General features: G+C 35.3%; 1 protein-coding gene across 5 annotated transcripts in view; it reads left to right on the top strand.

The window, feature by feature from the left end:
• DIAPH2 (diaphanous related formin 2) overlaps positions 1–22,618 on the top strand; it is an 865,016-nt gene that overhangs the window by 537,631 nt on the left and 304,767 nt on the right. For all 5 annotated transcript variants that reach the window (XM_074277738.1, XM_074277737.1, XM_074277736.1 and 2 more), the window contains one exon: positions 11,208–11,333. In XM_074277738.1, coding sequence (XP_074133839.1) covers positions 11,208–11,333 — 126 coding nt within the window. The remainder of the gene's footprint in view (positions 1–11,207; positions 11,334–22,618) is intronic.

The following is a 22,618-nucleotide window of genomic DNA, read 5'->3' as shown; positions in this document are numbered from 1 at the left end:
AACTGCAGTTGTAGTGGATCACTGTATTGATCAGTTACCAAGTCTTTCACAGTTGATTATCATCGTAATATTGTTCTTATGGCATAGATTATTCTCCTGGTCTGTATGCTTAATTTTGCATCAGTTCATGTAAGAATTCCCAGGTTTTTCTGAAATCATTCAATTCATAGGTTCTTATAACACGATACTATGTCATATACCATAGCTTCTTCAACCATTGATGTGCATGTCTTCTGTTTCAAATCTTTACCTGTGCTATATGTTGTTTTTTTTTTTCCTATGGATATTTTCCCTTTTCCATCAGTCTCATATAAGTCTAGTTGCAGAATTGCTCAAAGGATATGCAGTTTTGGGGGTTTTTTGTTTTGTTTTGTTTTGTTTTTAGTATTTTGGGTATGGCGACCACATTAGCACCTTGGGTACTTTAGAATCAGCTGGAGTCAGGATAAGCAAAATTCTTTATTCTTGGTCTTTAGCGGTACAAGTGAAGAGAGTGGACAAGTAGGATCTCTGTGACCTCACCTCTTCCTCTCTCTCCCAGAAGTGACCCTGGCTAGTCTCACTGCATCTCCTAATCCCTCCCACAATTCTCTGTATACACCAAATGATTGGGCCAGCACAGGATAGTGGGAAGGACCATTTCCGAAGCATATTCCTATAGAGTATTGTCCAATCAGTAATTAACCTCAAGTGCTCTATTGTCCAACCCCAGTGCATTGACTCAAAGTTTTAGCCCTTTACATTGGGCATAGTTTCAATTTATTCTTCAGAACAGATGGACAAATTCAAAATTCCACCAACAGTGCATTTTTGTATCTACTTTCTCACAGCATTTGTCACTTTCCTTATCTGTCACCTTAGCCAGTCTTAAGAGTATAAGATGGTACCTCAGAATTATCTTATTTCTCTAATTATTCATAATCTAGGACACTTTCTGCTATTGCTAGCTTTGATTTCTTCTATTCAAAACTATCTCCATATATCCTTTTACCATTTATCAACTGGGGAATTGTTACTGTTTTTATAAATTTGGCTCAGTTCTTTTTATATTTGAGATATGTGACATTTATTACAGAATTTTGCTATGAAATTCCTTTTGAATATCCTACTTTTCTTCCAATTTTACTCTTTTGCTTTGGTATGTGCAAGTTTTTAAAAAAATTTTATGTCATCAGAATTATCCATTTTACCTCCCATGATTGTCTCTCTTATTTGGTCATGAACCCCCAACCAAAGATCTGACAGATAATTTACCTCAATGATTCTTTAATTTGCTTTTGCTATTTCTCTTTGTCTAAATCATGTACCCATTTTGAGCTTATTGTAAAATGTTGGTCTTTACCTAATTTCTACTAGACTATTTTCCAGTATTCCCAAAAGATTTTGTCAAGTTGTGAGTTCTTATCCCTATAACTGGGATTTTGATGTTTCTCAAACACTAGACTTCTATGTTCATATGCTTCTATATATTGTATACCTAATGTATTCCATTAGTCTGCTACTCTCTTTCTTATCCTATAACAAATTATTTTGATGTTTACTGCTTCGTAATATATTTTGAAATTTAGCATTGCTACGCTTCCTTCTGTCACATTTTTCATTAATTTTCTTACTAGCCTTTACCTTTTCTTTCTCTAGAAGAACTTTTTTGGGGAGTTTGATGGGTACTAAGTAAATTAATTTAGTCACTGTTGTCATTTTTGTTGTATTGGCCCAGCCTACCCCTGAGTAACCAGTTGTTTACATCCGTCTACATTTATGTGAAGCTTATTTTGTAATTGTGCTCATTGAGCACAATTTAGTTACTGTGTCTTGGCAAGTAGACTTCCAAGTATTTTGTACTATAATTAGTTATTTTAAATGGAATTTTTCCTTCAATCTCTTGCTGTTGGGTTGTTGTTGATACTATATAGAAATGCTGATGATTTCTGTGGGTCTATTGTATATCCTTTAATTTTGCTGAAATTGTTAATTTTAACTAATATTGAACAATATTAATAATAATAGATGTTCTTGCTTCCTCTCTCTAATTTTACTGGAAAGGCTTTTAACTTATCTCAATTATGGATGATCCTTCCTCTTGGTTTCTACTTGTCATTTTGAGAAAACCTCTGTTTACCCCCATGCTTTCTAGCATTTATAACAAGAATGGGTAAGATTTTCTATCAGAGTTTGTTTTTTTGCACCTGTTGATATAATCATATTATCTTTATTGTTTTTGTCATTGATAAGATCAGTTGTATTTATAGTTTTCTGAATATTGAACAGCTCTGCATTCCTGGTATAAATCCCATCTAGTTTTAGAAAATGATCTATTGTGATATATTGCTGTAATCTCCTTGCTAACATTTTATTTATTTAAGATTTTTGCACCAATATTCACTAAGGAAACTGGTCTTTAGTTTTCTTTCTTTGTTTTTGTTTTTCCTGGTTTAGGTATCAAAACCATATTTGTATCATAAAGATTCCTTCTTTACCTGTTTCTTCGAAAAATTTGTATAGTTTTGTAAATAATGATTCTTTACAAGTTTAATAGAAATTGCTTTTAAATCCAGTTGGTCCTAGATATTTTTTCTTAGGGAGCTCATTTATGATTTGTTAAATTTCTTTTTCCAAGATAATGTTATATTAAGCAATCTTTGGTCCTCCTTTTTTATGTGTAAATTCATCCCATTTACATTCACAGTTGCTTACAAACTGTACATTTCCCTCCATCAATAATATGTTACCACTTTTTCTTTACTTCCTTGTAAATGGTTCTTTGATTTTATACTGTGTACCTTATTTACTCGATTTGTACCCCTTTAATTCCCCTCCACCCCTAAGCAAGCTATATAAGTTAAGCTATATTTGTATGTATATATATAGATATATACATACATATAGTCCCTTCACATACACACACATTTTTCCTGTCCCTGCTGACTCTGCTTAAATTCTGCTCCATAGCTTGACTTACTATTATTTTACCTTCCCCCACCCTAGGATCCCTCTTTTGTTTGCTTCCCTATCCGCCCATGCCTCCCCCCTTGTTTCTTTATAGAATTTTGGAGGGTGTTGTATACATGTAGTGTTGCCTATTAAATCCATTCCCAATGTGAGTAGGTTTTCAGAACTACAAGCCCTCCTCCCCTCTCTAATGCCTCTGAGTCTGTTCTTTCTCTGCACCTCATTTTTGTAACATGATCATTATTTTTACCTTAATTCTTCCAATCTTTCTTTTGAGCTACCCTGCTGTTAATGTGAATCTTAAACTTATAGTATGCATTTTCCACGTTAAAAAAATCATTTGTCTATGTTGAGTTCTATAAAATTGATCTTTGATTTTGGCTCTTATATGTTAAATTTTCTGTTAAGTTCCAGTTTGGTTGATAGAAAGTTGTGAAAATTTGCAAGTTCGTTGAATGTTCATTTTTTCTCATTCAAAATTAGAGATAATTTTGCTGGATATGATATCTTTGGCTGCAGGCCTAGTCCTTTTGAATGTCAGTAGATATGATTCCAGGACCTGTGATCTTTTATTGTAGCTGCTGATGAATCTTTTGCAATTTTAATAGTAGCTTCAGCATATTTGATTTTTTTCTCATTTCTTTCAAAGTTTTCTCTTTGATCCAGGGGTTCCAAAATTCAGCAATAATATTTTTGTGTGTTTTCCATAAAGGATCTCTTTGAGGTGGTGATCGGTAGATTTTTTTCTATATCTACTTTCCCCTCATGTTGTATCACTCCAGCACAATTTTCTTGGATCTTTTTCTGACAGTCCATTATTCTTAGATTTTTTTTCATCTGTTCTCCAGATCTATCATTTTTCTTTTAAGATGTTTCACATTCTGTTCTATTTTCTCACTATTTATAATTTGTTTTGCTATTTCTCATAGCTTCACTGGCTTCCCCTTCCAATTTTAATTTTCAAAGAATTATTTTCATGTTTGAGATTCTGTACTTCCTTTTCTATTTGGTTAACTTTTTTCATAATCTTGTTTTTCTTGGATTTTTTTTTTTTTACTCAGTGTCTCTCAATTGATTTTTTCTCAATTCTTTTTTGAGTTCTTCTATAAATTCTGGGCAGGGAGCTATTTCACATTACTCTTTGAGGTAGAAGTTCTGTTTTTGTTTTTTTTAAACTAGTGTCCTCCTGTGAAAATGAATCTTCCCTATTCCCATAGTATGTTTTATTGGTAGAGTTCTTTATTCTTTGCAGGTTATTTTTTTTTTTTTAGTAATAGATATTAGTATAAGCACCTCTAATTGTGGATTGGGGGAATGGTTCTTCAGTCTTTCTTTCAGCTCTCCCCTCTGACCAGGAACCCCAAACTACCCTACTTCCAGTGCCCACAGACAGCAGTGTCCCTGTGCTGCCCTTCCTCCTCCTCATGCTATACTCTAGTGTGGTACTTCCTTCTCACCCAGGGCCGCATCTCAGCAGCAGGCCTGGCCTGCCTAATAAGCAGAAATAGACTCCATCTTCCCCAACTCAAACTCCAACTTAACAAAAAAGTCCGAGAGGTGAAAGTCTCTGTGGTTTCTTCTGAGGATCCAGCCATACCCAGCTGATCCAGGGAGGTTTCTACTAGGTGTTTCAGGGAAGCTACCCTGGAAGTCTTTTTGCACTTTATGTCGGTTAATCCTGGCTTGGAGTATTTCTTCACATCTTATTGGGTTGTACTTTGTTCTGCCCCAAATGTTCTTGATTTTTCACCAGTTGTATTCACCCTGAGGCATAAGTTACTTCTATTTGTGGGGGAAATCTGGAAAATTTGAAATTTACCAACCTACTCCTCCACCATCTTCTCAGAATCCTCCCTTTCTTTCCTCTTTCATTTTGTTCACATCAAATTGAGATTGCAAGTGTTAGTGGTTATCCTCCCTTTTCCCTATAACTTTAAAAATTCTTCCTTATGTATTTCTTTTACATTGGATAATTTCTCCCATTCTTCCCCTTCCTTTACTGTTCTCCCAATCCATATCATTTTCCATTTTCTTTTAGAAATCCTCTCATATTAATAGACTTGTGTCCATGTTCTCTAAATATATTTCCCCTAACTGCCCTAATGATAATAAAGTTCTTAGAAGCTTCAGGTTTCATCTTCTCATATGGGAAAGTAGACAGTTTATTTCTAAGATCTCTATAACTTCTCAGTCATGTTTACCTTTTTTATGCTTCTCAAAAGTCTTTGAAAGTGTTTGAATGTCAAATTTTCTGTTGAATTCTGGTCTTTTCACCAGAAGTGCTTCAAGTCCTTCATTTCATTAAATATCTTATTTCCCCCCTGTAAGATACTCATTTCTGCTTGGTTGTTTATTGTTGGTTGTAATGCTTTTTCCCTTCTGGAATATCATATGACATGTTGTGTTTGTATGATGTAGACCTAATTTCTACACAACAGCTTTCCAGTTTTCTCATTCAATTAAATAGGGAGTTCTTCCCAAGGAATTAGTTTTCAAGTTTTTTAAACTCATGGTTATTGAATTCTTCTATATTTGATAACTTTTAACCTATTTTTATATATTCTGTTACATTTATTCCATTTACTCGATTTTTAAAATGTATGCTCAGATGTTTTAAAACTCGACTCCCCAACCCTTACATAGCCCCTAAGAATTAAAGATGAATGGTAATTCTTTCATTTTTGTTACTAATTAGATAATCCTTACTTTTTGTTTTCCTTTGAAGTCCAAGGAAACCCTCAATGATGAGTGTTGTTTTCATTTTACCATAAACACACTTATTTATGTATTTTGTTCCTTCATTTATATGCACTATATTCATACAAAATGAAAATATTAACTTTTAAATGTGTTTCAGGAAGAATTCATTTGTGTCTATTATTCAGGCCTCTCATAATGTCCCTTTTCTTTTCTCTACTTTTTGGATGAGTTACGTTAATGTTGTGCTCCTTTGATGGGCATGCTACAAATAAGTGTATTTTGTTCAAGAAAATGACAGTGTGTACGTTACCTTGCTGCTTTCCAGGACTCTGTCCAGTTTATTTGTGCTTGTCATATCTGGGGATACAAAGGAAAGAAATATTACTACTTGGTGGTCAAAATTTAGTATAGAAGAGTGGTAAATTAATTAGTCCAAAAGGGTATGCTGTTAATTTTTCAAAAGGCTTTTTATATCTCTCTTCAGCCAGTGGAGGATTCTTTGTTTTCTAATTATCTCTCAAACTATTTGTACCAGTATTGCCATTAATAGCAATGGAAAGAGGAATTGGAGAAATTGTGTAATTTTAATTGTCATAATTGATTGGAAAATCACTAACATAATTGCTAGAAGCAGGGAAAACATATACTTTTTCTCTGCTAAAGCAAACAGACAAATAAAACCATGGGAAAAGTTTCTGCTATATATAACACAAATGACTATAGTGAGTTTAAAAATTATATATAGAGTACAAAGAAGAAACCTATATTAAAGAACTCAATGGCTATAATTTAATTTTTTCAGGATTATAATTCAGATTCAATAATTTAGCAGGAGATATAAAAAGCAAGTGGGGGGAAGGAGGTAAAGTGCCACCAAACTGACTAATCATTCACTTATAATAAATCATATGAAAATGTTTGTACTGACATTAAAGTTCCCTAGTATAAATTAGCATATTTGACATGGTAGCCACAGAATTAAACCTTTAAGTCCAAGACCTCACAGGAGGCAAATGTTGCTAACCTCTCATCGATAGTAACCTCTTATATGTTGTTCCTTTTTCCCACTGAACCACTCATTTTGTTTCTTGTGGACTAATCTTGTTTAAAATTAGGAAAAGATTGAGAGTAAAATCAGCTAAATGAGTCATGTTAAAATTGATCAATGCCTACTTTTATAAAACATTAAACCCTGGAGAGCTAAATTATTTTCTAAAATTTAAAAACAAAGCAGAAATATTCAGTCTAAAATACTGACTTTTAGCAATTTCAACAAAATCTTTTCACTTGATGCCATTAGTCTATAAATAATAACATAGCAGTTGGGATTCTATCCGGGTGAGTGAATGAACAGTGTATAGGAACAACTAAACAGTAACAGGTTTGCTAGTCTTATCCATAAACCATTGATTTCAGTTGGAGTATCTCCCCAGAATATTTCAGTCTTGTAGTCCTGTGAAACCAGTGTCACTGGATAAGCTACAATTTATTTTTATGAAGTTCTTTCGAAAATATCTAGATGTAATTGTACTTGATGCTTGTGGAGGTCTTTTCAGCTATTAGCCTCTTGTAATATAAGATGAACAAGTAGCCCATAAAATAATGCTTCTGATTAACTGAGAGTATATAATAAAACCAACTCCTTTCCTGGTCTCTCCAAGGTGTACCTATGAGGTATTTTTTTGTTTAGTTGCATCTTCCTGCTTCTGGGTTATATTGAGAACTTAAAAACTGATTTAATGAAACTCTTCTAGTATTATTGCTTGCTAGTCATTACACAGAGCTTTCACATTTAGAGTACCAACCATTAAATCATAGATGATCTAAACCAGGGGTTCTCAAACTATGGCCTGCGGGCCAGATGCAGCGGGCTAAGGACATTGATGTGGCCCGCTGGGTTATGGCAAATGGGCTGAGGGGCAGAGACAGAGTATGAGCTTTTGTTTTTCCTATAGTCCGGCCCTCCCACAGTCTGAGGGACAGTGAACTGGCCCCCTATTTTAAAAGTTTGAGGACCACTGATCTAAAAACTGCGTAATTCTTATCACTGTGTGCCCTCTTTGACCAACTCATCACTGTCACTGCAAAAGTGGAAAGGAGTCACCTATGACTAGAGGCCATTTTGCATTTTTCTTTATTTCATTGATTTTTATGGCCAAAGAATCCATTGCCAAGTGGCCAGCTCCTCCAACTTTGACCAGGCCTTGAAAAGCAAATGTGGTCTGCCATCAGGACCTTAGTCAAACCCTTTTTCAGCAAGGCAGAACTTGTTGGAACTTCTATGTAGCAGAAAAGTGAGTTTGGGAAGGGAATTTTCCATAGAATGGGAGAAAAATGGAAGGATAACAAAGAAATGTTAATATATTTTCCTGCTTTTATATCAGCCTAGGCTTAAAATAATATTGAAAGATTTATCTATTACAGGTCTTTAGGATTTATAAAGCTCCTTCTTTGTGTAATAATCTAACCTCGATTTTTATATATGACGATCCAGAAACTTCATTTGGTGAAGAGACTTGCCCCAAATCGCTCAGAGTATGTCAGAAATCGACCTGGATCTCTTTGCTCCAAGGCTGCTTCTCTCTGCATTTTGTCTTGCTACCTGTCGTGATAATGCAATGTTCCTCTGCCACTTTTTTTTTCCTCCCCTGTAAAGTTGCTAGGCAGATTCCTCACAGCAATAAAAGGTAGCTTTGAGAAATCAGCGTGGTATAGTGAATGCAGGGCCTAACTGGAAGTCAGGAAAGCTTTCATTTGCAGCTCCCTTCCAATACTCAGTAGTGCTGTGAGCTGGAGCATGCTGCCTATTAACCTGTTTTCCTGTCTTAAAAATCGGGCCAATATGCTTAATAATGACCTCGCAGTCAAATCATATAGTTATCATTTTCATATTTCAAATGAAATAATCTATTTAAAACCTTTGGCAGCCTTTAAAGTACTATATAAGTACTAGCTCTTACCTTTCATTCATTTCCTTCTCTTCTGCAAAATGGGATAATGGCAGACTGTCAATCAGCCAGCATATCTCAAGTTCCCTTAGGTGCCAGTTACTGTGCTAAAGAAGGGGCATTCCTATGAGGAAAGCAGCAGGTACCTAACTGTGTACCAAATCAATCCCTGCAGGCTAATTTTGTCGGAAAGGTGCCAACTGCTGAGGGAATTCTTGAAGGCTTTGTGTAGACAAAGGCGCTAGAGTGGACTCTGCAAAGATATGAGAGATTTTCCCAGGGCTGGGAAATGGGAGACTGTGTAGGAAGATCAGTAAGAATGCCAATCTGGCTGGATCAGAGTATGGGCGGAAATGTTTGGGTAATAAGGGTTCAGAGGTAGATTGGGACCACGAACTTGAAATGCCCACCATGGGAGTTCACCTATGATGATCATAGGTAGCATTTGTATAGCTTTTTAAATTTTACAAGGTACTTGACATATGTTAATTCATCTTTGTAACCCTAGAAAAGTGGCGTTGTTATTATCTTAGTTTACAGATAAAGAAAATGAATCTGGGAGAGCTTTTGACTTGCTTTGGATTACATAGTCAATATGAGACAGAATTTTAACTCAACTTTTCCTGTTGCCCAGTCTAGTAAGCTATCCACTAAGCCACCTAGCTGCCAATATTTATACTGATTCTAGAGGCAAGAGAGCGAGTCCTTGGGGTTTATAGATTGACAAAGTTTTGTAGTCTAATGTTTAAAGAAATCAGTTTGCGATTTTTGGGGATGGTGGATTGGAATGAGGAGAAACTTGAGGTGGGGAAATCGTCCTAGTGGCTATTATAGAAGTCTGGGCAAGATATGATGTAGGGAGGGTGCTTATAGATATGTATGTATAGATAATGTGCATATAGGTGGATGAGAAAATGTAGTTTCTTCTTTACTTTTAGGAAGATGGAAAGTCATTTGGCTGATTTTTTTCAAATCTTATTAGTATTGAAGATTTTTTTGAGCACATCTCACTCCTAAACAAGCAGTGGATGAAGGAAGTCCTCAGTCCTTTTATAGCATCCATGTCCTTAGTGAGCCCAGGCACACTTAGTCCACTGTAGAATGGCTTCTCTGTGACACAAGTGAGCTAAGTAATCATTCAGTTTCTTGAGTCTGCAGTCAAGCAGCAGAGAAAAATGGAGCCCTTGAATAATTAGCCCAATGCATGGCACACCTGCCTGAAAGAAATTGTTTTAATTTTGAAGTCAGAGAGTTTGTTTTCCTTCCTACCAAACTCATCTTTTAAATAAAGCCAGCAATGATTGCTGAGCCATTAGGAGTGCTTTGACAAGACAAAACTCCCTCAGACTTCTCCAATACAGAATCATTTCCAAGCTTGTCAGATCTGTGCAAATGAAACTAAATCAGATGCTGCTATTGGAACTGACAGATTAATACAAAAAATAATTTGTCTTTGGTGTTGGTGTTTGATTTTCAGTATCTTGAACTTCCATGTCTATTTCAGGCGATTTCTCCCTTGAGTTATGAAGGTGTTCATGTCAGAATGAGGAATTCATATCCAAAGAGTTGGTTGCAATAGTGGGATGTGTGTGCTGGGGGGAGGTTGGAGGGGGCGGTGGCTGACAGCCTCTGGAATTTTCTACTCTGATGCTCCTATGTATCTCAGAAGAAGCCAAACATTTCTTCGGAGCTAAAAGAAAGCATTGTAATGTGATTCTGCTTTGCTTTCCTTTGCTTAGTGTGAGTTTCTCTGAGTTCTGGATTTCAAGTCCAGCCTTTAATGCCATTTGTCCCTGCTCATTTAGTAGAAGCTCCCAAATACTGAAATTGACAAATAGGTCTTGGCATATAACTGGTAGAGTCAATGTGGTAAGAACACGCTATTTGCGGAGAAGACTAAGGGCAAACCTTTCCAGGAAAGCTGGAAATGGGATATTTTTCTACAGTTGGAATGCAGTTGTTGAAAAGTTTCATTTTCAAAGAAAATAAAAGAAAAAAAGTGCTAAATCATGTTAGTGATAATGAAAAGGAATGGATTATTGTATTAGTGGCTATGCTGAAGTTGTGTGTGTGTCTGTGTGTGTGCATGTGTGTGTGAGTCTGTCTGTGTAAATTCTCTCTGCTGCAACATTTCATTTTTTTCAATATTTGCAGGTTTTGAAGATGAAAAAAAAAGAAATGTTGATAGCTTTTGGTTTTCAATAAAAGAAAAAGATTTGCTATGGTTTAATATTAAATCATTTATTTAGCCAAGTATATGCATTAATAAGATTTATTTGAACTGTAGTTTCTCTTTAATCTTCAAATTAGATTTTAAAGAATGAAATATTAGAATTCCCATCAATAAATTTAAATAGAAATGAATTCATTTGGACTAATTGCTGAATAAAATGTAACATTCTCTCATTAAACATAATGATTTGGTATAGTACATTATACATTTTTACTTATTTTATGAAGAATAGAATTGTTATTAGGTATAATGCAGAAAAATGAGTTTTTAATGGGACTCTTGTCTACCTTAAAAAGGCCAGTTGCTTTGCCTTGTGTTGTCATCATAGTTGAACAGCTTATGGGAATGTTCTTGTAACTCTGTACCTTCTTCTTCAGTTTCAGCTCAAACTCTCAAGACCAACCTTGATGCCATGGAACAACAGATCACTCGCTTGGAATGTGACATTACAAAATTCCCCAAGACAGAAGACAAACATGACAAGTTTGTGGAAAAGATGACCATATCCTTTCTTATTTCGTGGGGGAAATGGGGCCAGCTCTAGACTTCATGCGTTTGTTTATTCAAGCCTTCTTTACATTTTTCTTTTTACCCTGACTAAATTTTAGTAGCAGCCAAAAGAGCCTCTTCAGTGTTGGTTTTTATTGAAGGGTTTGCCATTCATAGATTAGCACTGCTGCCACTTTGCATTGTCTCAAGCACCTTCCTGTGGTTCTCAGTGTTGTTTAGGTAGAAAGTTTTTTCTACTGAAATTCTACATTGAGAAGAGAAATCATAATATGGTTAGAAATCCTGAAGGTTTGTATTGAGAGGGCTCAATCAATAAGTGTTGATTAAGCACTTCTCATGGGTCAGACACTGTCCGGGGCACTTAGGATATAATCATAAAGACTGAAACTATCTCTACTCCCATTCAGCTTATATTCAAGTGGAAGAGACAGCAAGTGACTTTAAAAATATCTGCAATGGGAAAATAAGGGGTAAGTACAAATGTATACAATCTAGTTAAATTTAAAGGAATTTGAAAGGGAAAGCTTAAGGAGGGAGGGGAAGGGGAAGCAGAAGATAGTGTCTGAGTTATATCTTAAAATAAGAAAGTAGCCCTGTGAGGTAGGGGAACAGGGGGTGAGGAGAGAGTTCATTCAGTGGGTATGCAAAAGCAGAAAAATGGGAGAGTATCCTGGGTGAGGGGAACGGAGAAGGTCAATTTGGATGGATCATAGAATGTGGGAGGGGGAGTAATGTCCAAAGAGGCTGGAAACATTGTTTGGGGTCAGATGGTAAAGGGCTTTAAAAGTTAAATGGAGGTAATAAGAAGCCATGAAGCTGAATGAGTAGAAGAATCACATGATGAAGCCTATACTTAAGGAAAATGACTTTGGTCCTGATATATAGAGAAAGGAGAGTGGGGACAGACTTGAGGCTGGAAAACCCATGATGAGACTGTTGCAATAATGTTGGTGAGATGGCATTAGGACCTGAACTAAAGTGATAATCATGTGAGTAGAGAAAAGGGGTAAAATGCAAGAGATGCTGAAAGGAAGAAGCAGGAAGATTTAGCAAATGATTTCTACATATGGGGTGTGTGTGTGTGTGTGTGTGTGTGTGTGTGTGTATGCAGGCTTGATCATGTTAATAGTTTATATGGTCATTCAGAACTCAGTATAGATAAATAGAAAACAAAAGCAAAGCTAGAGACATTACATTTGTTTAGCAAGAAGGTCCTTGTGTTATATAAAGTCTGACTTCTCTGGAAAAGCCAGTCTTAGAATTGCTTCCTTTTCCCTCTGACAAGACCCTTCTCTCTAGTTTGTCTTCTGGCCTGGTTTTCAAAAATGCTAAAATCATATCCTATTCCTTTGGGTATTCATAGATATCCTGAATTGTAGATTGATATCACCATTTTCCATTTCCAAAGGTAGGAAAGAAATGCTCTATATTCTTTATCTGATAAGTCAATTTTTTTATAAGTCAATTGTTTTAAGAAGTGCATGGCAGTTACCTTTTTTTAAAGGTTAAAGCTGTTGCTCCTTTCTTTGCTTCAGTTTCCTCTTTTTCTTCAACTTGAGATCGGTGTTACTGAGCAACAATTATATCAGAATGATGGCCTAATGATGCTGGAGAATGTAAAGAAGTTGCTTCTCTTTTTGCTTCTCCTAATGACTTAAGTTGATGAATTACTATTTATGTGCCCAGGATATGGTAAGGAATGCTAAGTCTTAGCAGATAATGTGGGTGGATTTTTCAGGACAGTGAAAGTCTAGTCTTTCATGTGTGGGATCAGTGAAGGGTATTGATAGTTCTGTCAAAGGATGCCCATCCATCATGCAGTTCATATTTGTTTTATGACCAATTTGGTCCTCTTGCATTGATGCCATTATTCGATGGTAGCCAGCGCTTCCTACTTTGTCCTCTTTTTGATTCTGTTACTTTCTTCGTGTCTTTGAATTCTGATCCCTTCATTGTTAACATTTTTTAAGCGATTGGCCTATAGCCACACAACAGCTTGCAATACTGAGAAGCTCTTGTTGTTCATTTAGTAAAAGAAAAGCAATTTCAAACCCACATGAACTTGGCCTGGGCTTCTTATTTTGTTTCTCACTTTATAAGCAGGTAATTAAGGCATTTAAAAATGAAAATACAGTGTTTTGTGTATCTGCAAGTTACAGATAAATGGTTATTCTTCATTTAATTGGCACTAAAGTGTGACTGTCCACAAGGGGAGTGGAAACTATATTAAAATGTATGGGACTGTTACTTTGCATGGCATAAAAAAAGACAAAATAAAACATGTAGCGATTTATTACTCAGAAATAGTTGGAGTATTGAATTGAGTGAGTTGTTTGCTAAAGTAGAAATTATTGATTCAGACTGTTACAACTCAGCCCACCCTCCAAAAATGCATTCTTACCTTGGAAACCCCTTGGGTAGCTAGGATGAGAAGAAATAAGCGCACAAGTAAGCCCCTTGTGTGTCTGTCTACTTTGAATGGCTGAGACACGTACTCAGGGATGACATATTAGATGTAGAGTTTGACAACTTTATAGTGTTTGAACCTGTCTTAAAATTAAGGTTGTGATTCTTCATATTGCAGTTTTCTCTAAATTATAGGTTTAGAAATGAAAGGGACTTGAGAGGCCACCGGCCTCAATCCCCTCATTTACAAAAAAGGAAACTGAGGTCCAGAGAAGTGAAATGACATTAGGTAGCAAGTGCTCAGACCAAATTTTAATTCAGGGCACCAGACTGCAAATGCAGTATAGTTTGTATTTCCTAATGGCTGCCTAACTCATCTGCCCCTTGTGTCATTTTATCTTGTGTCTTTGACTAATTAAAGTGGGTATCACTATAGAAGTAACTTTCCCTCAAAAAGACTTCACTTACTATAAGAATATAGACTACTGGAGATCTGCACCTGTTTGTAATTAGGTGTCATATATATGGCTACCATAGCCCACCATCATTCACTCTCATCAGGAAGACAAATGTTTTATCAGCTCATGGGCAGAAGGACTCTACATGCACACCTCTAGACGTCTCAGAATCATGTCATTTTGAAATAGGAAAGGGTCTTACGGAGTTTCCTAGCTTCCTTGTACAGCTGAGAACACAGGCCTAAGACAATCCTCCAAGTTAATGGCAAGATGTGCTTATATATGGCAATCTGTGCTGTTACACACCTATAAGTTATAAACATTGTCAAGATGATTACCTAGGTCCCAATGCCATTGCTCTAGAATAGGGTTCTAAAAGGATGGTTTGAATAATGCACAAAGTTTGCAGTTATAATTCAATTACCCATAATACCTAGGTTGCTGGGTACCATCTTCTATATTCCCTGAGGCTATGAGAAATTGTGCACATGTATAAGTATATACATATTGTGTGTGTGTATGTGTATGCACGTTTGTGCCTTGGTGCAAATATGAGAGGTCTGATTGTATCCAATTTGTTAAATATGAAAAATAGGATCTGTTTGAGTTAGGTAGAAGGGGGAGCATTTGTGGTTACAACAGCTTGCTAATTGTTTGGGCCATTTTCTTACTGACTTGAATTCGGTTAGTATTCCTATCTTCATTCCTTGTAATTTTGGGCTTCTTAATTAGAAGTGCCTAATTGAGTAGTGTGACTATGAATATGACTTCCTCTTTTAATCTCATCAAGTCCCTTTGTGCCCCTTGCTTCTCCTGATATGATGGAGGACCATTTTCCTAAGCAGTGTTCCTGGAATAGGTTTTTCATATGCCTTGATGTGCATTCTTTACATCATAAACTGCTTTAAAATTCCATTAATGTTATTGCTTTGATTTTGTCAGCAAACATTTTACCATGTCTTCTCTAGTTTTTTTTTTTTTTTTTTTTTTTGGTCTGTAGCAGAAATGTCTGTTGTCAGAAATCAGCTTAGCTTTTTGATTGACTGAGGGCTAACTTGGTTCCCTGAAATAGAGGACAGGGAGTTGCTGAACACAGTGCTCCTATCAACACATTGACAGGAAGTAGTGACAGAATGTTAATGACATTAGCACCCTGTCAAGCAAGGATCAACACCTGGAGTTTCCTTGTCCTATGGGGAAAAGGAATGAGGAAGAAGTAATTATCAATTATATTTATGAGGGGAATCTTTTCTAAGCAATTCAAAAAAGATTGAAGGTTTCTGCTGCAGAGCAATTGTATATAGTTCTAATCTCCTACTCCTTTCTATTAAGATAATCATTTCTGAAACAGGGGAATAGAAACACAAGAGACTTACTTAATCCCAAGGGATACAAATTCATTTTTCCCAAGCCTTTTTCAGTAAAGGATAATCGGAGTTAAAATGAAGAACTACACCTAAATGTCAGATGTTAGATCAATAAAATTAACAATAAAAATAAATCATTTCCTTTTCTTTTGGTGCTTCCTTCCCCTCTCAATGTATCACTGCCTATCTGTTATGCCAGGATAAGAAAACAGGGGAAGAACAAGAGATATAACTAATCTGAGGTTGTTTGACTGAAGGAATAAGAGTTTTCTCAAGGAGTAACATGGAGAGGAAGGAACTGATTAAGGATATAGGTTATTTGTCATGAAGAGCTGAGGATATTGAAAGATATAATTTCAGAGAAAACTGTTTTGGAAAATTACTGCTATTTTTCCTTTAAAGGATAAATTTTAACATTGATTGAGAAACATAGTCAGGCATTAGCTTTGGGTAGATTTGGCTCATTTGTTGAAATCAAGACATGGCCAAAATTATTTTACATTAAGGCACAGAATGCTTCTATTGATTAAGGGTGCATTTTCTCTGGAGTTTCAGTTATTTTCTTTATCAGAACAGAAAATGAAACCCTTGAAGATGATCTAATCTAGTCCTCTTTTTTCATTTTGTTTATTTTTGCTCCTAGTAGATATTTCAGAAGATGGTTTTCCTTGTGTTTGTATACCTGTGGGTATGTATGGACTCACTTCAGGTAAACCATATAAGGTTATCAAGCAGCCTCATTCCTGGTTTAATTCTTGCATTTTCAACATATGAGGAACTTTTCTTTTGCTTGAAATTATAATTAATTTACATCCTGGATGCATGCCAAAAGCATCTTAAAGTAGGAAACATATAAACGATCTTACACAGAATCAAACAGCGAATGTGTTTTGTATTGTGAGAGTCATTCCTGACCTTTTCATTATAGATACTTTTACCTTTGGCTGGGGATTGGACAAGGCTATTTTCAGAAGCTATGTCAGATTCTGTCAAAACCCTAAAGCCCTGCCAACCTCGTCGCAGCTGATTTTTCCATTGAAATTGGTTCGAATAGATTTAGGGACTTATCCAAACCAAACTTTCAAACCTCCAGAGGTTTGCCTATTACTCGTTTACATAGAGCTTAACTACAGTGGTTTCTTCTTTCAACATTGACTTTTTTATTTAAAGAGCTTAATCAGGAGCTCTAATAACACGGGATCAGTCTGTTCAAATACAAATGAAAAATGCAGCTGGCAGAGGTTCGTCCTGCCGACCAAAAGGCTCTTGTGGCTGAAAGGCAGTGTCAACCAGAAAATGATCTTTTTTACAGCAAAAGATCTATTTTTTATTGCTAGGTCATATGCTTGAATTGAAAGTGCATAAACCCTACAGTTTTTTGAATTTGTACCTTCATGCAGGAAATAGAAAGAGACTAATAAGATTAAGTGTATGTTTATTATTGCCTGGAAGATGTACAAAATAGAAGATCTCATCGTATATTGTATTAGTGGCTTATTTGTAAAAAGGATTTGATGGCGAGAAAAAGCACTCCTTTAAAGACTCAACCACATTTCTCCCATTGAATACTTAAAAATTATTCAAAGTTCTTTGGAAGGTAGAGCTTCAGAAATCAGCTGGTTCTGTAATTCTTTAATCCATCAGGCAAGATATAAAACAGAGAAATGTATGTTCACCCAAGGTATTGGCCATTGTCATGGAGAACATCCTAAGTTATTTGCTGTCCCTGGTGAGTTATATCAGATCCTCTTGTTTGTGGGTGACATCATATTGGTGATGTGGACTCCTAAGACATCCCAGAATTTCTTGGAAGGCATCTCTTGTCACTCAAAAACATTTGCCCTAGCTATCCACAGGGGAAAAAACAAGTACATAAATAATGGTCAGTACCAAATAGACTTGATATTTACTGCCTTAAAATATAATTTCTTTCTGGAGATACTATTCTCTTTTTATCCTTACTATGAAAAAATTTCCCTTGAGATTCTAGATATTTTGTTTCTTCAGATAAATTTTGTATCTTGCCTAGTTTTATAAAGTAACATATGTCACTTTTTGATGCACTGATTAATATTGCTCATTCTTTTTTTTCCCCTTTCTTCCATGTTTTTCTTTTTTTCAAAACATCCTTTGTTATAAGTGAAGTTCAATGGAAGGCATAAAGGGGAAGGGATATAGCAAAATATAGGCAAAAAAAAAAACCCAAGGAGACCCTTTTCCTTTTTTTTTTTTTAAAGTAACAGAACAAAAAAATCAGAACTGCTTTGGATCTTAGAAAGCAGAATTGTGAATGTCAGAGCTAGGAGGCACCTTAGTCAGTAATCAGTAAGCATTTATTAAATACCTACTATGTTCCAGATAATGTGCTTCGTATTGGTGTTATAAATAAATAAGAAAAAATCTATTGCTTGCCATCTAATGAAGAGACAAAAGGAAGCTAAAAAGCTGAAGAGTAAGGTGTGTGTGTGGGGGAAACTACTACATGGTACCTGCGGTAGGGAAGTGATGTTTGTGGAGTCCAAATCAAGCAAAGTAGATAAAAGAAAATTTAAGAGTTGAGCACTGTATAAAGGAAGCCTTGAGGAGGAAAATTTTTCTCTGCTTTCCAGCTCTCCAATCAGAGGAAATTGGCAACTAAGAGTATTTGAGAACATATTTCAGATCAAAGCTCAGTCAATCTGCAGGATGATAAGATTTCAGGTGATGATTTTATCCTGGAGGAAGCATGCTATTCATGGACCAAGCTGAGTTGCTGATAATAACAAAACACAAAATGTCACAACTAGGAAAGTCCTTAAAACATGGAATTGAGAGGGTCAAAGTTGAAAGGGGTCTTGAAACACAGCATGAGATTTTAGAACAAAGAGGTGTCTTAGACTATAAATTATTGTAATGTGAAGATAGCTTAGAACAAAGCATAAAATACTCAAAGGACCTTGGAGGTTATTTCATTTGCCGATTACCAGCTTTGGGGTTATAAAGTTTTTGGCATGGTGCTTCTGTTTAATAAATATCTCTTTAGCCTAAATAATATATCTTTTAAATTATAATCATTTCCATTGAAACTCTAGACTTTTCTATCCTCAGAATAAATTGTGTTATTTTATCTAGACATACAAAGTATTCTCTTTGTAATTTGGTACACCATTAACCTCATAAATATATTTAGGTAGCATTATTGTGTTTATTATATGAATCTGACCAAATCATTAGTAATTAATGTTCCTTGGTTATTTTAGTCCTTCAAGGTTTTGTCAAATAATGTTTCGAAATCAATTTGACTTTGACATTCCTTGAGTGGTTTCTTTTTGTGGTAGATTTACTTTCACATGTTTTATGCGTTTTGTATAGGACTTCTTCCATTTCCATTGTTTTTTATTCCTTTATTTTCTTGTTGCTATATAGAAATACTCTTGGTTTTGTGGGTTTATTTGCTGCTTTTTGTTTTAGTTTTTTAGTTGGTCCTCTGAGATTTTCTAAATAAACTACCATGTCATTAGCATATACATTTATGTCATTAGTACATAATTTTTCCTGCTCTTTACTTGTATTTTCTCTTTGATTTATTTCTTTTGTCTTGTTACTACTAGCAATTTTATTTATATGTCAAATAGCAGTGATGAAAGTGGATGTCTGCTTTATTCTCGTATTTACTGCAAAAGATTTAATACTTCCTCATTTCAAATAATACTAACCTTTGTTTGATACTAATATTAATAAGATGATCTTTGTATTTAGCTTCTTTGTAGGGTTTTTAACATAAATGAGTGTTGTACTTTGTCAAAAACCTCTTTCGCACCTAATGATATAATCACATCATTTGGAGTGCTTTGTTTTTTAATATGATGGTATTTGTTGATTTTTTCTAGTGTTGAAACTTGCTTGCATCCCTGGTGTAAAACCATTCTGATTCTAGGAATCAGTATTTTGATAGCTCTAGTCTTTTTGGAAGGATTACATCTATTTTATTTTTTTAATTATTATTATAGCTTTTTATTTACAAAACATGCATGAGTAATTTTTCAACATTGACCCTTGCAAAACCTTCTGTTCCAACTTTTCCCCTTCTTCCCCCCACTCCCTCCCCTAGATGGAAGGTAGTCCAATACATGTTAAATATGTTAGAGTATATGTTAAATACAGTATATGTATACTTATTTATACAGTTATCTTGCTGCACAAGAAAAATCAGATCTAGAAAGAAAGAAAAAAATCTGAGAAGGAAAACAAGAATGTAAGTGAACAATAACAGAGAGTGGAAATGCTATGTTGTAGTTCACACTCATTTCCCATAGTTCTCTCTCTGGGTATAGTGGATTCTCTTCATTTCTGAACAATTGGAACTGATTTGAATCATCTCATTGTTAAAGAGAGCCACGTATATCAGAACTGGTCATCGTATAGTCTTGTTGTTGCCGTGTACAATAATCTCCTGGTTCTGCTTATTTCACTCAGCATCAGTTTCTGTAAGTCTCTCCAGGCCGCTCTGAAATTATCCTGCTGGTCATTTCTTACAGAACAATGAAATTCCAAAAATTCTTACACCACAATTTATTCAGCCATTCTCCAGTTGATGGGCATCCATTCACCTTACAGTTTCTTGCCACTACAAAAAGGGCTGCCACAAACATTCTTGCACATGTGGGTCCCTCTCCGGAAAGAATTCATTTAAAATTTTGCAATCAATATTTATTACTTTATTGGTCTGTGATTTTCATCCTTTGCTTTATTCTCTCTGGTTTAAGAACATAGACTATATTATGTTAAAAAAAAGTTTGATAGTATATTTTCTTAATGAGGAAATAATTTATGTAGCAGAGATATTAGATGCTTTTTGTAAGTTTGAGAGAATTCACTTATAAATCCATCTAATTTGGCACAAATTAGGGTTAAGCAACATGGGAACAAAGACCTAGTGTTCAAAGGAATTTTAGAGGCCACACACTCTAGTCCTTTTACTGTGGCCCAAGGACATTGTGATTTGCCCATGACTGTTCATTCAGTATAATAGATTGAATGTTTTTGCTTCTATACCACACTGCCTTCCGTCTTATCCCATACGAGGCTCAAAATAACTAGGCAAATACACTATAAATGTTATACCTTTTTAAAAGTTAGAAGAAAAAAAAAAGTTAAGAGAAAATGAGACCAAGTAGTCACATAATGGCTAAGGTAAAAAATCATAGCCACACTAAGGAAAGAGCGAATTTATAAAACATAAAATAAGCAATTTTGATTGCAAAACTATTTTAAAAAGCATTTGTATGAATAACATGAATAATGACTGGATAAGAATACATGGTAGAGCAAGAAAATGTATTTATGTGAAATTTCACTGCTGTCATTCTTGTATCATTAGCATTTAACACAGTGACTGGTACATAGTAATTAATAAATACTTGTTGATTGGTTTATATCCTATATATACAGTGAATTTGCACAGATATTTACTTGGTAAAAGTATATATTGTAAAGAAATAAAGGAATACTTGAAAATGTGCTCCAAGGTACTAATAGTGAGATAAGTACAAATTTACGGACAATATACAGTAGACTTGAGGAACAAAGGATTAAAGAATAGAGGATAATATAGAGATGAATTCATTACTTACTTAGGGTCTAGGTTGAAAGGAAAAGAATGTAAAGGGATGGTGGCCTGGGAGAATATTGAGGAAAGGCAAAAAAATCTCTGTGAGGACAATCAATAGGTTTGGAATAAGTGAGGCACAGGGTAAGATGGAATGATAGGAGGTTTTTAGTTAGATAAAGGAATTTCAGTCCTCTTGATATTGGAATGCGAATGGTGAGACAAAGTGGATGCCTTGCCATTATACAACTTATATGTAATGGAAGGATAGACCTTGAGAGTTGAGGATATTGAGGAACTAGGATACTGAGGTGTTGGAGGAAACATCAGATTAGAGCAGAGGTCAGCATACAGAGGAAGAGTATGCACCAAAAATCCGACAGATCTTTGAGAAGGGAGCAAAAATTTCTCAATGGCCAGTAGGCACCATAGATTCCTTGTGGGATCAAGGAGTATATCTAGATAACAAAAAGAATTCAAAAGAGGTGATGCTGTTGAGTACTGGGGGCAGAAGAGGAGAGTCTGGAAGTGGCAAAGATTAGGAGTAGGGCTAATGTGAATGGGGATGAGAAAATGAATGGTGCTAGGTCATAGAGCATCATTTTCATTGCAACAGGAAGAGAGGAGAGTCACAGATTGGGTCTATGTAGCAATTTTTGCCTCACATTCATACCCTCCAGAATTCTGTGAATGGTGGAACCATTGACAATCAGGAAAATTCTGAAAGTAGCAGGTGGAATTTATTATATATATATATATATATATATATATATATATATATATAATATATATACTTATTTTATATAGTTATATACATATATTTATTTATTATTATATATTATATAGACACATGCACACACATTTTGAAAAAGTTATGGTTTACTTGTGTTTTTTGTGTAGTTGGAAATGTTCTTTTTTGGTGTTTAATTTCTTAATGAAAAAAATGTAAAAGTGTTGTTAGTGAAGAAGGCAAATTGGGTTTGATGTTATGATTGGGAGTAAGAAGTTAACTTTCTGTTCCTCTAAGGGTGACTGTCACTGAGTAGTCACATGTAGCCGAAGGTTTTTTCAGAAGCGGCCCTGTTTGGCCCTCTTTGGCCCTTTCTCTACCTTCTTTGGGCAGCAGTTAACATAGTGAATAGAGCTGAGCCTGGAATCAGGAAGACCTGAGTTTCAATGTGATCTCAGACATGTACTGGCTGTATGACCCTGGGCAAATTACTTTATCCTGTTTGCCTTAATTTCCTCATATGTAAAATGAGCTGAAGAAGGAAATGGAAAACCACTCCATTATTTTTGACATGAAAATCCCAAATGGGGACAGCTGTAGTTGGACACCACTGAAATTACTGAAGAGCAATACCTTCTTTAGCATTCCTCTAATGAAATTTGCTCTGACAGTTGTAGGATAATTTAGAATTCTTGAAATACAGTGCTTCTTGTTTCAGTACAAAACATTG

The sequence above is a fragment of the Sminthopsis crassicaudata genome, chromosome X (genome assembly GCF_048593235.1).
Source record: "Sminthopsis crassicaudata isolate SCR6 chromosome X, ASM4859323v1, whole genome shotgun sequence".
NCBI lineage: Eukaryota > Metazoa > Chordata > Mammalia > Dasyuromorphia > Dasyuridae > Sminthopsis > Sminthopsis crassicaudata.
This window is presented reverse-complemented; position numbering and strand designations above follow the sequence as displayed.